This window comes from Ochotona curzoniae, unplaced genomic scaffold, assembly GCF_017591425.1.
Source record: "Ochotona curzoniae isolate NIBS_2020 unplaced genomic scaffold, NIBS_Ocur_1.0 contig_3520, whole genome shotgun sequence".
NCBI lineage: Eukaryota > Metazoa > Chordata > Mammalia > Lagomorpha > Ochotonidae > Ochotona > Ochotona curzoniae.
In genome coordinates, this window is record NW_024465894.1 from 19,685,314 (window position 1) to 19,700,112 (window position 14,799).

Sequence of the window (14,799 nt, forward strand, 5' to 3'; positions counted from 1 at the left end):
GAATTAAAGCCCATACTCAGGGTTTAAAATACCTCGTAGTAGACAATCATTCTCAAATCCTTTCTCTAAAGTCTTCTACTCAATCTTCACAGACATTCACCTAACAGCTTAACAGACTTCTCTCTGGTGTCTGCACAACCCCTCCAACTAAACAATTCCAAAATGAAACTCAAGTCTCCACCTTGCCCCCATCCCAGCTTATTCACCGATAGTGCTTATTAGCTCAGTGATACTGGAAAATACCCCTGCCCAAGCCAGAACCCTGGACACCTAAGCATCCAACTGCCACAGTCTTCACCTCCACAGTGCTGTCATTTGATTTCCTTCCTACGTAAGAGCTACAGCCCCCGACAGATTCTATATGTTCCTACCTCTGCCCCAGCTGAGACGATCCCACCCAGTCTCCTGACACTCTGCTTCTACGATATGAGTTCCAAAGTGTTTCTTATAAACCATGGCAGTTAGTTGCTCAATCCCAGCATTCTTTCAGCCACAGAACCCTCACTTCACATTCTATTCATTAGACAGGTATTTAGAATAATATCCTAATATTATGCAGAGAGCAAATATTACAATGCATCTCTAACAATGTACAATATACAAGTCCATATAACAAACATCACAGTCTCTAATAAAGCAGCAACTACTCAGATGGCATTAGTGTTGATATAACTATAACGATAGAAGAGCAGACTCAGAGAGGTTAAAAGGACAATCACGGGGTCATCAAAGCCTATGAGAGACAGAAGCAAGGTTAGCTACGGCAATAGGAACACTTTACCTCATCATCCTTTCTCTTTTTAAAAATGCTATCCTCAACTTCACCAACTGCTAACATGATCATCTGTACTCTTTGCAGATTGACATAACCACTTTCTGTAAGGTAACCCTGTAAGTGATAAAATAAATGTAAAATGATCTTCTTATAAAAGCAAACACTTATGTTTTGAAATTATTCAAGTGTGAACTTACCCCAGTTTTGTGTACCACATTCTTATATATGTTAACCAAACGATCAATCGCACCTTCCCTGTCACAAGAGATAGGCATCATGCATTAGGACCAGTGGATCTGTCAAGTCAAGAAGGCTAAAACAGTATTTTGAAAAAGCACATACATACACATACCTAATCTCTAATGATGGCAAGTGAGGAAGAAAGTCATTTCCCACAAAGAAGCACATGAAGACCCAGTCATCGATACTCCTCTCAATATCAAATGTGAACGGTAGGCTGGCCATGGTAAGTTCCCGTTCCAAATACTACATCCAGAAGAGAGTGCAGCCATTAAGGCAACCAAAAGGCACACTACTTTAGAGTACCAATCCCAAGGACCATGACCACATACCTCACGAAGGACATTAAGCCGCAGGAAGATAAACTCCCCTTCTGCGCAAGGAAGACTATCAGCAAGTTCATCATGCTGCAGGAACGGAGGGAGGAGTGAATAGGTCTACTCTAGAATTTGTCCAACTAAGCACATTTAAAGGTTTTTTTCCCCCATAAAACAAGATCCATTTTTAATAACACAAGCACTAAATCAAAAAATGCTTGCCAGACCCTTCTAAAATAAAACAAAATAATCCATACATTCAATCACATCCTGAACAAGCCCCAGCCAACAAGGCCCAGCCAACCTTTTCTGCAACCAGCCACATGGTAACTATTTAAATCCTTGCAGGAGGCACATCGTCTGCGTTACATTTTATGTCATTAGTTTGTGAAACTCCTTAAACTTGTAAAATACATTCCTGGCTAGCTCATGGGTCAAATCTGAAGGACTGGAGCTCACTAATCCCTAACCCACATCTCAATATAAATCTTTTGATGTGTATGCCTCTATTCCTTCTGTGTGAAAACACACTCAGAGACTTATGCTGGGACTTACTACCATCGTCTTTCAAGAACCATTAAGGAGGACTGGATACAACCAAGGAAACTGGGAATAAAGGCATCAAGAAGTACAATACATTTGATTTGTAGTTCCTTTTAGTAAGTCACCATTTGAAATAGGTAACAGATTTATACATTACAAGACCTAAGCAGCTTGTCGATAAACTATGTTAGATATATATAAAGTATGAGTATGCATCCTTTTGAAGGCAGGCTTATCTTACACTGCTTTAAAAAAGACATCTATCGTCATATTGAGATGTGAAGATAATGATGCAGTATACATCTCTACTTCCAAATCAAAGATGGAATCTCAATGAAACTGTTAAATGTATCTTGGCAACAGGATGTAGGACTTGGCCACCCTCCATGCCTACAATGTCAGGATACACTTAAACAGCCAAACGATGGACTTATGCCTGTTTTCTGAAGGACTACACTACTGTAATAAAATACAGGGAATCAGTGTGGGGAGAGGAGAAGGGGAAGTCCCAGTGTTTGGATGTATACCATTAAAAAAAAAAAAAGACATCCATCAGAGGAAGCAAGCAAAAACCTGATCAATCTAAACTTCTCTTTCAAAAATGAGCTGTTTTGAATAATTAATCCTATTTAACAAAGTATATTTTTGTTATTTCTGTTTCACAGGGTATTTTTTTTTTCCAGATGAGGCAGCCACCATTCCAAAGTTCTTACCTTTCCTTTTTTTTCCCTTGGCAAACCTTCACAATCCTTGACCTCATGTCCAAATTGATTACAAAGACCACACGGTTTGGGTTTGTTTGGCTTGAATTCTTCTCTAATAATGGTAAAGTTGGGTTCATGTGTAGCAAGGCCAAGCATAATGAGATCAGCTATGAATCAAGAATGAGAAAAACACCAAGTGGTGAGCACTTTGAGGGGATCCTTCCCATAACCAGCAAAGAAAGGTTCAGATCAGCACACAAAAGAGACAGCAAAGCCAACAGGCCTAAGCCTTCGAGCACTTCTCTGCCTCCCAGACACCTCTCAGGATGAAACAAGTGGTACCTTCAGCTGTACCACAGGGTTGAAAAACGTGAAGGTCAAATAAGAAAAGGCAATCATTGATCCCAGATTAAGCAGCAACTCAATATTAGTTTCTTCTCTAACGTATGAGATAAAAAAGGCATTTCAGAATTCTCACACATCTTATGAATGATCCATTGCTACACATCAACCCATTAATGTGCTGCACCTTACTCAAAAACAAAAACAACTCAAAGAAGAAACTTACCATCAGCTCCACATAAACAATGGTGAGTATTTGGGTCATGGTTGGGCTGGGCTAAGAGGAGAAACACACATTACTGTAAATATACAATATACCACAGGAACATCACATCTCACCAACACATTATCTGTTTTTGGTTTATTCTTCTTTAACAGACATATATAATCACACACTCTGAGTCTTACCTCTTTGTCTTCTAATGTAATCCATGATTTTATGTTCTCCTTCACCAGGAGCACTAGCATCCGACAAAATAACCTAGTGAAAAGCAAGTTTCAACACTCTCATCTCGCCTCCAATTTTCTATCAGTACAAGAATCAAAATAACTAGACATCTAAAAAGTTCTAAATAATGTGTGTGTGAGACACTAAAACCACTTCACTGATCAATTTACTACATGAAACAGGAATGAAGGAACTATTTGGATCACACCAGACATTAGAAAAACTGATAATCACAAACTGTTACTAGTTTCACTACTGCTCAATAAGCAATAAAACATATTCATTAAATACAATTTACCCTAGCTTATTAATAGGGAAACGGGATTATAAACCTAAAACACAATTATGTTGTTCTTTAGTTCTTATTAACACACAAGCATTTTAAAGGCAGATATATTGCTTTATCTTGATACCAAATAACAGGAATTTCTACTTAAATATTACATTCATACCTATCTATGTTAAAAATTATGAATCCTATTTTGTGGCTTCACAGTGATACTAAGAGAACAAAATTGGCATTGCAAGAAAATTCAGGTACAAAAAACCTCATCAACCAAGGTGTCCCATTTCAAATAATCCTGGAGGCTTCTCTTTTCTCTGACAGTCAACTAACACTTTTTATGGGGGGAAAAAGGGTAAATAATATCAGTCATATCAAAGTGCAGCCTCAAATGATCACCCTATCTTTGTGAAGTACCAAAATGTGAAACTTACTGTCAAATTCTTCCACCCAGGGTTATTATTTAAGCGATCTGCTATGTAATAGCGAAGGCATTTAGCAAGATTGTCCATGAACTCAGTTCCCTAAAAATGACAGAAGGAAATAAATTAACCTATTATTTAAGAGTTAGCAATAGCTAGGAAAGTAAGTGACTACTTACTGGTGTAATACAGTTGCTGTCAAACCTTTCTTTGATCTCTTCTGGAGGAAGATAGCCACCTACAAAAAAAAAAGGGTAATGTTTTGGTCTTACATAAAAACGTGAGTCAACTACTCAACATTAAACTAAGAAAACAATAACAATTTCAATTTCAAATAAAAAAAAGCTAAAATTTCCTACCTAATGAATACTGTTCTTTCTTTGGAAAAGATAACAAATTACTTGCCCCAAATTTAAATTAAGTGTTAACACATAGATACATACACACACACACACACACACACACACACATAGCTTATGAGTTTTAATTTCATAACAGTTTATCACAGCTTTATTTGATGAGATAAAATTATCAGCTGGTAGAAAATAAAAACCTGATTTTTTTTCCCTATATATCACTAACTAGCTGTTTTTCAAGATGAAATATATAACATTTTCTTTGAAGACATCCTTAAAATCAAAAACATTCTCATAAAGAGATTTTATGTCTTCTTTGCAAGCTGCAGTCAACATAACAACACACCTACATATTTCCAGCAAATTAAAATAACAAGTGTTATTTGTGTATATGTGTGGCCTGAAAAAGCAGAGGAGGACACTCAATTCCTTGGGACTCTGCACCCATGTGGGAGACCTGAAAGAAATTCCTGGCTTCAGACTGGCCCAGCTCTGGCCATTGTAGCCATCTGCGGGAGCGAACCAGCAGATGGGAGATCCTTTTCCTTCTGTCTCATCTTCTCCCTATGTAACTCCACTTTCCAAATAAAAATAAAACAAATCTAAAAAAAAAAGAAAAGAAAAGAGAAAAAAAAAACAAGCTTATTTATTAGCAGGTGGCAAGAATCCAGAGCTGGTATTGAGGCTTGGAGATAAGAACGCTGCCCCTTGGCCCAACATGGTAGCCTAGCGGCTTAAGTGCTCACTTTGCATGCTGGCATCCCATGTGGGCGCTAGTTCATATCCTGGCAACCACGCTTCCCATCCTGCTCCCTGCTATGGTCTGGAAACGCAGTCAAGGACAGCCCAAAACCTTGGGACCCTATGCCCATGTGGGAGACCCGGAAGAAGGTCCTGACTCCTGGCTTTGGATCATCTCAATTTCGGCCATTGCAGCCACTTGGGAAGTGAGTCAGCAGATGCAAATCTTTCTATCTCTTCTCCTCTCTTTATATCTGACTTTCCAATCAAAATAAATGAATCTTTAGAAAAAAAAATGCCACCTGACACCCTACACAAGCACCAGTACATGTCCTGGCTTTTCCTCTTTCACTCCGGCTCCTTTACTAAAACGTTCCTGCCAGAAGCAGCAAAAGAAAGCACATGTGTTTGGGTCCCTGTACCTGTTTGAGAGAGATCTGGATGAAGTTTCTGGCTCCTTGGCTTCGGCCCAGCCCAGCTCTCTCTTTGCCTTTTTTCCCTCTCTCTGCAACTCCGAATTTTTTAAATTAAAAAATAATTAATTTTGAAAATTGAATAAAAAATTTTAAAACAGTGTAAAATGAAATGAAAGATTCTACTTTTCTAACACTGAACATAACCTTTCGGAGATATTTTGGGATTCTTAATTAAAATCCTACCTTTTTGTAAGTCGTAACCCTTGCTTTTCTGCACGTATCTTGTAAAAAGTCCAACTAAGACAGTCTTTACCTTTCGCCAGTATTTCCTCCCGGACTCGCTGCTTCTCGATAGCTGCCTCCATTCCTTCTTTCGATGCTCTAAACCTCCTTGAACGCTGCTGGTTCATTTTAGCACGTGGTGCCTGAAAGCATGTATTAAAAGTCACACGAAGCCTAGCAGCTAAATACCTCGCATTGAATGCACCAGGATCCTATATGGGCACCAGTCCTAATCCCGGCAACCACGTTTCCCATCCAGCTCCCTGCCTGTGACCTGGGAAAACAGCTCCTGGCTCCTGGCTTTGGATCGGCTAAGCTGCAGCTGTTGCAGTCACTTGTGGAGTGAATCATTGGGCAGAAGATCTTTCTCTCTGTCTCTCTTCCTCTCTATATTATCTAATTTTGCAATAAAAATAAAATAAATCTTAAGAAAAAGGTCACAATACCAGCCAAAATATTCACAAACACACCTGAAGAGACTTAGCTCACTAAAGAGCAAGGTAAGAAATATGTCTAACAATTCTTTCATAATAGACACTGTATCTTCAGAAGTTAAATTTGGAACAAGAACCTCAAGGGTGGGGGCTAACATTGTGACAGAGCAGATTAAACCACCAACATCCAACATCCGTGTGGGCAACAGATCGAGTTCCCACTACTCTTTCAATCCAGCATCCTGCCGAAGGCTCAAGTGAGATGTCAAACATGTCATTCCAATCCACCTGCAGTTGCCCATATACATCGGTGTGACCCAAGGGAAGAACATTTACCTGGTACTCTAGGAAATCCGGAAGGCCTTTCCCACTGCACCTGTCTCATACAACCCCAAGGAAATGTTTAGATGAATGAAGAATGACTTCCCCCGCCCCCCCAAAAAAGAATGACTCCCACTAACAACCATTTTCATTTTTAAGTGACACAGTACAAATAGTAATGGAGGTTTCTCAGTTAATCCTTAGCACTTACCACTCCATCTATAGCCATGTAGAGAAGCCTTCTTGGTCTTACAATATTGAAAAGCCTGTCAATGTACTCAAAAATTGCAACCATCATTTCATCTTCGTTTTTCGGTGCTGGTCTACAATGATAAACAGACAATGTAACACAACCCAGTACTTCCTCTGTGATGTGTGGTATCAGTGACAGAAACAGGCTACGTACTTGTCCTCTGGATGAGTACAGGGGTGGATGATCCCATTCATATCCAAATACAGATTATCAAACTCCACATCATTTGGATTAGGTTTACTGGCATCAACTGGAATCTTTACACCATTGCATTCTTTTGGCTATGAGGAAGTGATAATTAGTAGTAGTTTGATTGTTCAAATCTTAAAATGACAGATCCTAGGTTCAGTAAGAACCTAACCTATGTTTCATATCTGAACTGGAAATAAAACACTTCAAGGAATCTTCAGATTTTAAGATATTTTATTCTTTAAAGCAACATGAAGCAGATATTTTACCTACAGAAAGCAAATGTCTTGGAACAACACAAGTTAATTCTGACACTATGGGGGATGTTCACTAATATCCCAAATCATTCAAATGACGGGTTACTGGAATCACCTTAGAATTAATTTCCCTCACCACCCACATCAGTAAGTCCTATAAACTGGACCTTAACAATGCCCATCCACCCCATCTCCTTTCATTTCCACTACCAGGAACAACTTCGGGTTATCGTCTCCCACCTACAACAATCACGGCCACCTCTATGTGGTTGCTCTAACTTAACTCTGCTGTCTCCTGCACACACTTCAGACCTAAGAGCTCCCTTTCCAAAACTTAAACTTTGTGCACTTCCCTCTTCCCAAAATTTTTGCAATGAGTTCCACAGCAGGTGCTGCCTGACTAACTTGGATGCTTAGTCTCCTATCCTGGCAGAAAACTGTTGAGGCTCACTCAATTTCCTAAGTTTCTATAAATGCTCTTTCATCTCCCAATGCCCCACATAACATTTCTTTCAAATGTTCCGACACCCATGTCCTAAAACCCTCATGGTTTAGGGACTAGGTTCAGATTAAATGTCACTCTCTTCACAGCACTGTGTACATTTCTTCTTCCCCTGCATTTCCTTAGAATCTTGCTTATTCACTTGTAGCATTTCCAAAAGCTTTAACATTTATCATTCTAACTCAACTATATGTGAGTTCTTTAAGAGCATGGGCTTATTCACTCCCATGGGGCTTTCATTAATTTTTATAAATCATATTACCTTTTTCTCTTTCTTCCCGAGCTTCAGCAAAGGATTAAGAAAATGAATTCCACTTTTTACCAATATAATAGTAAGCCACTTAAAAAAAAAAAAAAGCAGTTCTCCAAATAACAAGGCAATAGTAAAACAATGGTCAGCAATTTCAAAGCCCAAAATGTACATTACATCTTGGATGGCAATCAAAATAAGTTAACAGAAAAATGCTAATCAAAACCATCACCTTGTATAATTCCATTTATGTGAAAAGTTCAGGACAGACAAATCTAGACACAAAAAGTATATCAGTAGTTTATTTAGGCTGAAAGTACAGATGGAATGTGACTGTTAACGGGTACAACACTGGTTCTGAGAAGTGACAAATGTTCTAAAATTGGGCAAGGGTTGATGGTTGTTAAACTGTACACACACTGTTCAATATACGATATATGTAGCATACCTCAATAAACTACTAAACTCCTCAAAGCTCAGGAGCTAGGGCCACAGCACAGCACATGAAGCCAACACCTGTGACATTGGCATGCCATGTGGGTGCTGCTTTGAGTCTTGCTTTCTCCGCTACTGATTCAGATCCTGCTAAAGCACCTGGAAACGCATCAGAGAATGGTCTGGACACTTGGGCCCCTGTCACCCACAAGGGTGATCAGGATGAAGTTTCTGGCTCCTGCCTGCAGACTGGCCTGGCCCTAGTTTCTGCATCTATTTGGAACATGAGCCAGTGGATGGCTCTATGGCACTCTCAAATCAATTTAAAAAAAATTCTTAATATATAAATTTAAAAAAAGAAAGTTCAATTTAAGACCATCAAGGGGAACCCACCAGGCTTGGTGGCCAAGTGGTTAAATCCTTGCCTTGCATGCAACAGCTTTCCATATGGGTGCCAGCTCCTTTCCCAGCTGATCCACTTCCCTTCCAGCTCAGCTCCCTGCTTGTGACCTGGGAGAGCAGTCAAGGATGGTCCATAACTTTGGGACCCTGCACCCACATGGGAGACCCAGAAGAAACTACTGGCTCCTGGCTTTGGGCTGGCTCAGCTTTGGCCTTAGCAGCCATTTGGGAAGTGAATCAGCAGATGGAAGACCTTCCTCTCTGTCTCCCCTCTCTTTCTGGAAATTTGCCTTTCCCATAAAAATAATAAATAAAAAATTAAAAGGTCATCAAGGAGAAAATGAGCAATAAACTATGATAAGTCTGACACCGGAATGTGAGGCAGTTGAGACCTGAATTAGCGATCAATCCCGATGAGGCCTGACTGCCCAGGAACTACAAGGCACACAGAGCCCTGTCAGGGTAAACACACACGCAATGGAAGCACAGAGCAAAGCGAGGAAACAATGGACACAGATTTCAGGAGAATAAACTATTATCTTTGAGAGAGAGGGAAGAATGAGACCAGGCCTCACTTCTTATTTGAGGGATGGGAGGATGGAGAGGAAAACACTAAACGGGATTTAAGGGACAGAAAAGAAGCCATTAGGCATTGTTCTGTACACATATGCTGCAAATTAGGAAAGAGGATTACCAGAGGCAGAAGGCAGAGTGAGTAGAAGAGAAACCAGGAGACTAATTCTGAGCATCTATGGGAGAAGACAACACTATCACCTCCAAAGCCACAAGGGCAAGTTCACTACCTCTCCAGCTAACCCCTATAGCCCTAGGTCCTCTCAGGAAGATCAAGATTCATTTTTTTGTGTGCCATCCAATAGAACTCTACTTACAAACACTAAAGGTAACTAGCAATCCACTCCCTGCTCTAGTTTCTAGTACAGCCTTGGGTATATTACAGTTCTTCAAGAAATATCGAGTGTGGCTCAAGGGAATTTCTGCTTCCACTACTCAGAAAGGAAGATGCATAGGTGGGTCCTAATTTTGAGACAGAGCTCTAAACATTCCAATTAAGAGAACTTAACACATTTTCCCCTCAAGAGTACTGTAGATGTATTATATACTTTACTGTGTAAATTTAGACTTGCTTTAAAAAGATATTTTCATGCTCAACAAAACAATTCATTCCTCAAAAGCCTTGTGAAACACTATACCAATGTGCTGCCTACTGGATTAAAGAGGAATCGTTAATCAATCAAAAGGCAGCTGGAATGAGAGCTATCTTGAGCCTTAAAACCAATTTATGTCAGATAATAATAACATTTCATTATTTTGGGGTTCCCCAGATGACACATTTGAGCACACACTTCAGTTTTCCTTTTCTATCCCAAAACCACATGAAAGACTCAATAAACAAACAAAAATAATTGCATAACTATGGTGGGAACCGGAAGATATAACCTTTGCCAGTTGAAAAATCATAAGGGAATCAACAGTTCTGGCAAAAGATGGCGTGCAGCAGCAGCTGCAGCCTGGGAGAGCAGGTGAGCCACCAGACAGGGCCAAGCAAGGGAGGGCTCCACCAGGGAGGGGCTCCAGCAACCGCCTCTGGACAGTCCAGCAGCTGCAGGGGCAGCTGCTCTCACTCCTCCCCCACTCTCTCGGAACAGATCTCAGGCAACTTAAAGCCGGCATTCCCAAAGAATGTGGGGACCTGGATTAAAAAGCTAGAAATTCCTGGGAGAAACAGAAAACACCTCTACTGAGAAGGCTGCCAGCCAAGGCAGTCGTGTCTAGCACAAAGCACACTCGACTGCTCCACGGGAAAGGAACTACACATCCCAAATAGGCGTCCGGATATTTTTACACAGAAAGATGCTAAAAAATTAAAGATAAATAAAGTCTTTGAAGAAGCAAAGATAACACAAAAACATAAAGATTCCAAAGCCCTCAACAGATGTCAAAACACAGACAGTACTTAAATGCTGTGCTTTCGTACCTCCTCACATGGTATTTTCTCCTTCCCATCAAGTTGAAAACTTTCAACTTTTAAATTTCCCTTAAAACAGCCTGGAACAACTAAAAAGCACTGCTTAAAAGTATAGGTAACCACATAGGAGACCCAGAAGAAGTTCCTGGCTCCTGGCTTCAGATGAGCTCAGCTCTAGCCGCTGTAGCCAGTTGGAGAGTAAATCAACGGATAGAAAATTTTCCTCTCTGTCTCTCCCCCTCTCTGTATATCTGACTTTCTAATAAAAGTAAACAAATCTTTAAAAAAGTATGGATAATATTCTGGGGGAGAATAACCAAAAGGTTAATGAAAATTACTATATCTTTGCCTAAAAGTTGAGCTACCATTCTGACATAGCTGCCACTTGAATGCTAGCGCACGATCTGTATTTTTTAATTGTATGGCTATTAGATCTTCATTTATACAGTGCTGGTGAACAAGGACTGATAACCATCATTAACATGTATGGAGTACTTAAAGTGCAAGTAGCACTCTTCTACGGGCTTCTTACTCAAGGATTATTCTATTCTGCAGTAAAACAACTTCACAGTCCATCCAGCTAATTAATTGCAATTTCACCAGATTCAATGGGTTATGTGCCAAAGACTCAGACAAGTACTATGGAGCATACTTCTAGATGTGTGAAATTGGTTCCCCTGTTCTAAAGCATCAAAGCTCACCAAAGACCAAGTTCCATATGGCAAGGACTCCAGACTGATCAGCCACCCAACAAAACTGGTGAAATCCACTTAAAAAACAAACATTTAAAGTCTTTGGAACTCACTCTCAGACAACAACCTAATCACGAAAACATATATAAGTATGTAGGAGTGAGTTCCAATTGCGAAAAGCAGAGCAAGGTTGAAGCCTAAAGGCATTCCTCAACATAGCTAAAAGCTGTGTGAAGCGGCAAGTGGGAGGTTTGCAGGCTAACTGGTTCGTAGAAAAAAACCGAAGAATTAGTCAGCTAGGAGCAGCCCTCCAGTGTGCAGATGGGCACAAACGCCCAACACTGACCTTACAAACCAATCTGAAGAGAAACATGCTCCAGGGCCTTGCCGAAGGGACACACTGCTGAAGTTCAACAGCTTCCCGGCAGAGGAAGCGAGCCCTGCTGGTACCACTGTTAACTGCTAAATGCCCACACTGGAACTCCCGAAACTCCTGACTCAACAATGGGGAAACACATTCCACTAGAACAATGTAGCCAGGAAACAAATAACAACACATGGAGGCCAGGGGGGCTCAGTAACCTAAGCTGCTATACTACATATTAGCTAAAACACCCTTTTCCAACAAAATATTCCAAATATAGACATAATAAAATAAATACACATATATAGACATAAATAAATAAATACCTAAAATTCACACACCAGGCAAAGGGAAGGCAACAGAAACTGCTTGTCAGCCAAGCAGTAACGAATGGCCAAAGCCTTGGGCCCCTGCACCCAAATGCAAGACTCAGAAGAAGCTCCTGGCTCCTACATTTGGATCAGCTCAACTCCGGTCACTGCGGTCTTTTGAGGAGTGAACCAGCAGATGGAAGGTCTTTCTGTCTCTCCTTCTCTAAATCTGATCTGCTTTTCCACTAAAAATAATAATAAAAGACTCCTCCTTGGTAGGTCTTCCCCTCGTCCCAGGCTAGGGCCAGTCCCAGCGCCCCTGCAGGTTCCCCTTCTCACCAACCCACGGAGGGAGCAGCAATGGACCAGCGGCCCTGGAGCTGCAGCTGGGCCGGTTAGTTTTACGCTTCTGCTCTAGCCAGGCCCACTCAAATGCTGCGTGGGCATTTGAGAAGCAACTAGCACACAGAAGATCTCTCTTTCTCTATCTCTGAAATAAATTTGTCAATGAAAACAAGTAAACCAGTCTAGGAGGACAACAAGTTTACGAAGGAAAGGGGTAAAAAAAAAAAGTCAAGAAATCATGAAGCAGTGTCTGAAACTAAAAGCCATTAGATTCTAGACTTCAAATCTGTACCTACATGCATAACCATGAAAATGTGCGACTTCAAGGAAAATACCTTTTAAACTTCAGATTGAAAACCTGATGACACAAAAGAATGAAAATAGAAGGATCGTTAACAATTGAGAGCATGAACTTCCCACAAATGCTCTGACTGGTTACTCAACCCTTTCGTGTTTCTCTTACCCCACCAGTGATATTATCAATGAAAATAGTAGTCATGTGGTTCCAGCAAGTTTTCATTCGAAATTGTGATCAAAATAGGAGCTTCTGGTATGGTAACTGCAGGCATTGAATATATTTAATCATGAATTAAATGAACAAGTCACAGGCTCATTGAACTTGTTATGAATAACACTAGCTGATTAAAAAAAAATTTTTTAAGCCAGCAGCTAGCAGCTGGTGTTGTGGCAATAATGGTTAAGCACCACCTGCGATGCCAGCATCCTATATGGGCAGGGTTCAAGTCCTGACGGCTCCACTTTCCAGCCAGCTTCTTGCTAAAGCCCATGGGAAAGCAATGGAAGATGGTCCAATTCCAAGGGTGTCTGCAGCCATAAGGGACACACAGACATTTCCAGACTCCTAGTTTCAGCACAGCCTAACCCTGGCTGCTCCAGCAATCTGGAAAGTGAACCAGCAGATGGAAGATCTCTGCCTCTCCACTGCTCGCTCTCTCCGCATTTCAGAAAATCTTGGGGTGGGAGCATTTCTTTATATTTGAACTACATTCCTAATTAGCTAATTAATGATCATTCCTGTGTATCAGGGCAGAATGGAAGCATCTGAAGCCACCGAAAGAGCCAGAAAGCAAGCCTCTGAAACAACATTTCTTAAAAAGTCAACTCAGAATGAGAAACAAAGGTAGGAGGTAAGCCAGGGAAGAGAATGCTGGAAGACAGTGTCACTAAAAAAAGAAATTCAAGATTTATTCTATTTCTATTTGAAAGGTAAGTTACACAGAGGAGACAGAGAGATCTTCCATTGCCTGGCCAACTCCCCAAATAGTTGCCAAGCCAGAACTGAGCAGATCTGAAGCCAGGAGCTTCTTCCCTGCCTCCCCTGTGGGTCTAGAGTCCCAAGGCTCCGGGGCCATCCTCAGCTGCCTTCCCAAGCCTAAATCAAGGAGTTGGACGGGAAGCACAGCAGCCAGGACAGACCAGTGACCACATGGGATGCAGGTATGGCAGGCCGAGGTTTAGCCTACTTTGTTACAAGGATGACTCAGACAAAAAACATTTTTTAAAGGAAACTTATCAGCAAGTCTATAAAATTACCAGACTAAGTGTAAGAGAAATAAAGACACAGAGAACTTGTAAGAAGGAGAGAAAACACAACTAGAATGCGGAAAGGTGTCAAGTGGGCAAAAGGCCACAGCAAAGGGACAGGAGAAAAGGGCAGCACCGGAATCACCATGGCGACAACAATCACAGCACCTCGCTTCGCACAGCTGACAGCCAATCTGCACAAAGCCCCGCCAAACTTAACTGGATGCCAACGATTTACAACAGGTGACCGGGCAGACAAGCAGTGTGGGCAAGGCACATCACCCTCTCAAAGCAGGGCTTTGCACAATCCACAGACACACCAAGAGAAGAAATAAAAAGCTACTTATTGTATTAGAGAGACGGGTGAGCTGAATAAGGGCCTGCATCCTCTACTGGGATTTAAGTTCAACAGGTAAGCACATAACTGACGCATCAAGTAATTTAGACAAGAAAGAAAGCAGTAGAGAAACGGAGAAACGGGCCGGGAAGGTGTGCAACAGGTACAGTGAAAAGGCTAACTTAAATTCTTCAACAGGAAACTTAAGTTTGTCGTTAAAAACAAACCAAAAAAACAGGGATTGGATAGCACAACATCCACATTAGGCTTCCGCTTTCTCTTTGGGCAAGGGCCCACCAAGTTTTT

At 41.0% G+C, this 14,799-nt stretch overlaps 1 protein-coding gene across 2 annotated transcripts in view; it reads right to left on the minus strand.

Annotated features, from left to right (window-relative positions):
- The window catches only part of XRN2 (5'-3' exoribonuclease 2), a 64,710-nt gene that overhangs the window by 49,110 nt on the left and 801 nt on the right, over positions 1-14,799 (minus strand). The window contains exons 2-13 of one of the 2 annotated variants that reach the window (XM_040981771.1): positions 7,031-7,158; positions 6,836-6,947; positions 5,901-6,012; positions 4,254-4,312; positions 4,087-4,176; positions 3,330-3,402; positions 3,148-3,198; positions 2,589-2,746; positions 1,348-1,422; positions 1,128-1,261; positions 973-1,030; positions 782-889 (exon numbers count right to left, since the gene is read on the minus strand). In XM_040981771.1, the coding sequence (XP_040837705.1) occupies positions 782-889; positions 973-1,030; positions 1,128-1,261; positions 1,348-1,422; positions 2,589-2,746; positions 3,148-3,198; positions 3,330-3,402; positions 4,087-4,176; positions 4,254-4,312; positions 5,901-6,012; positions 6,836-6,947; positions 7,031-7,158 (1,158 nt within the window). The remainder of the gene's footprint in view (positions 1-781; positions 890-972; positions 1,031-1,127; positions 1,262-1,347; positions 1,423-2,588; positions 2,747-3,147; positions 3,199-3,329; positions 3,403-4,086; positions 4,177-4,253; positions 4,313-5,900; positions 6,013-6,835; positions 6,948-7,030; positions 7,159-14,799) is intronic. The other variant, XM_040981772.1, reaches the window with a different exon arrangement.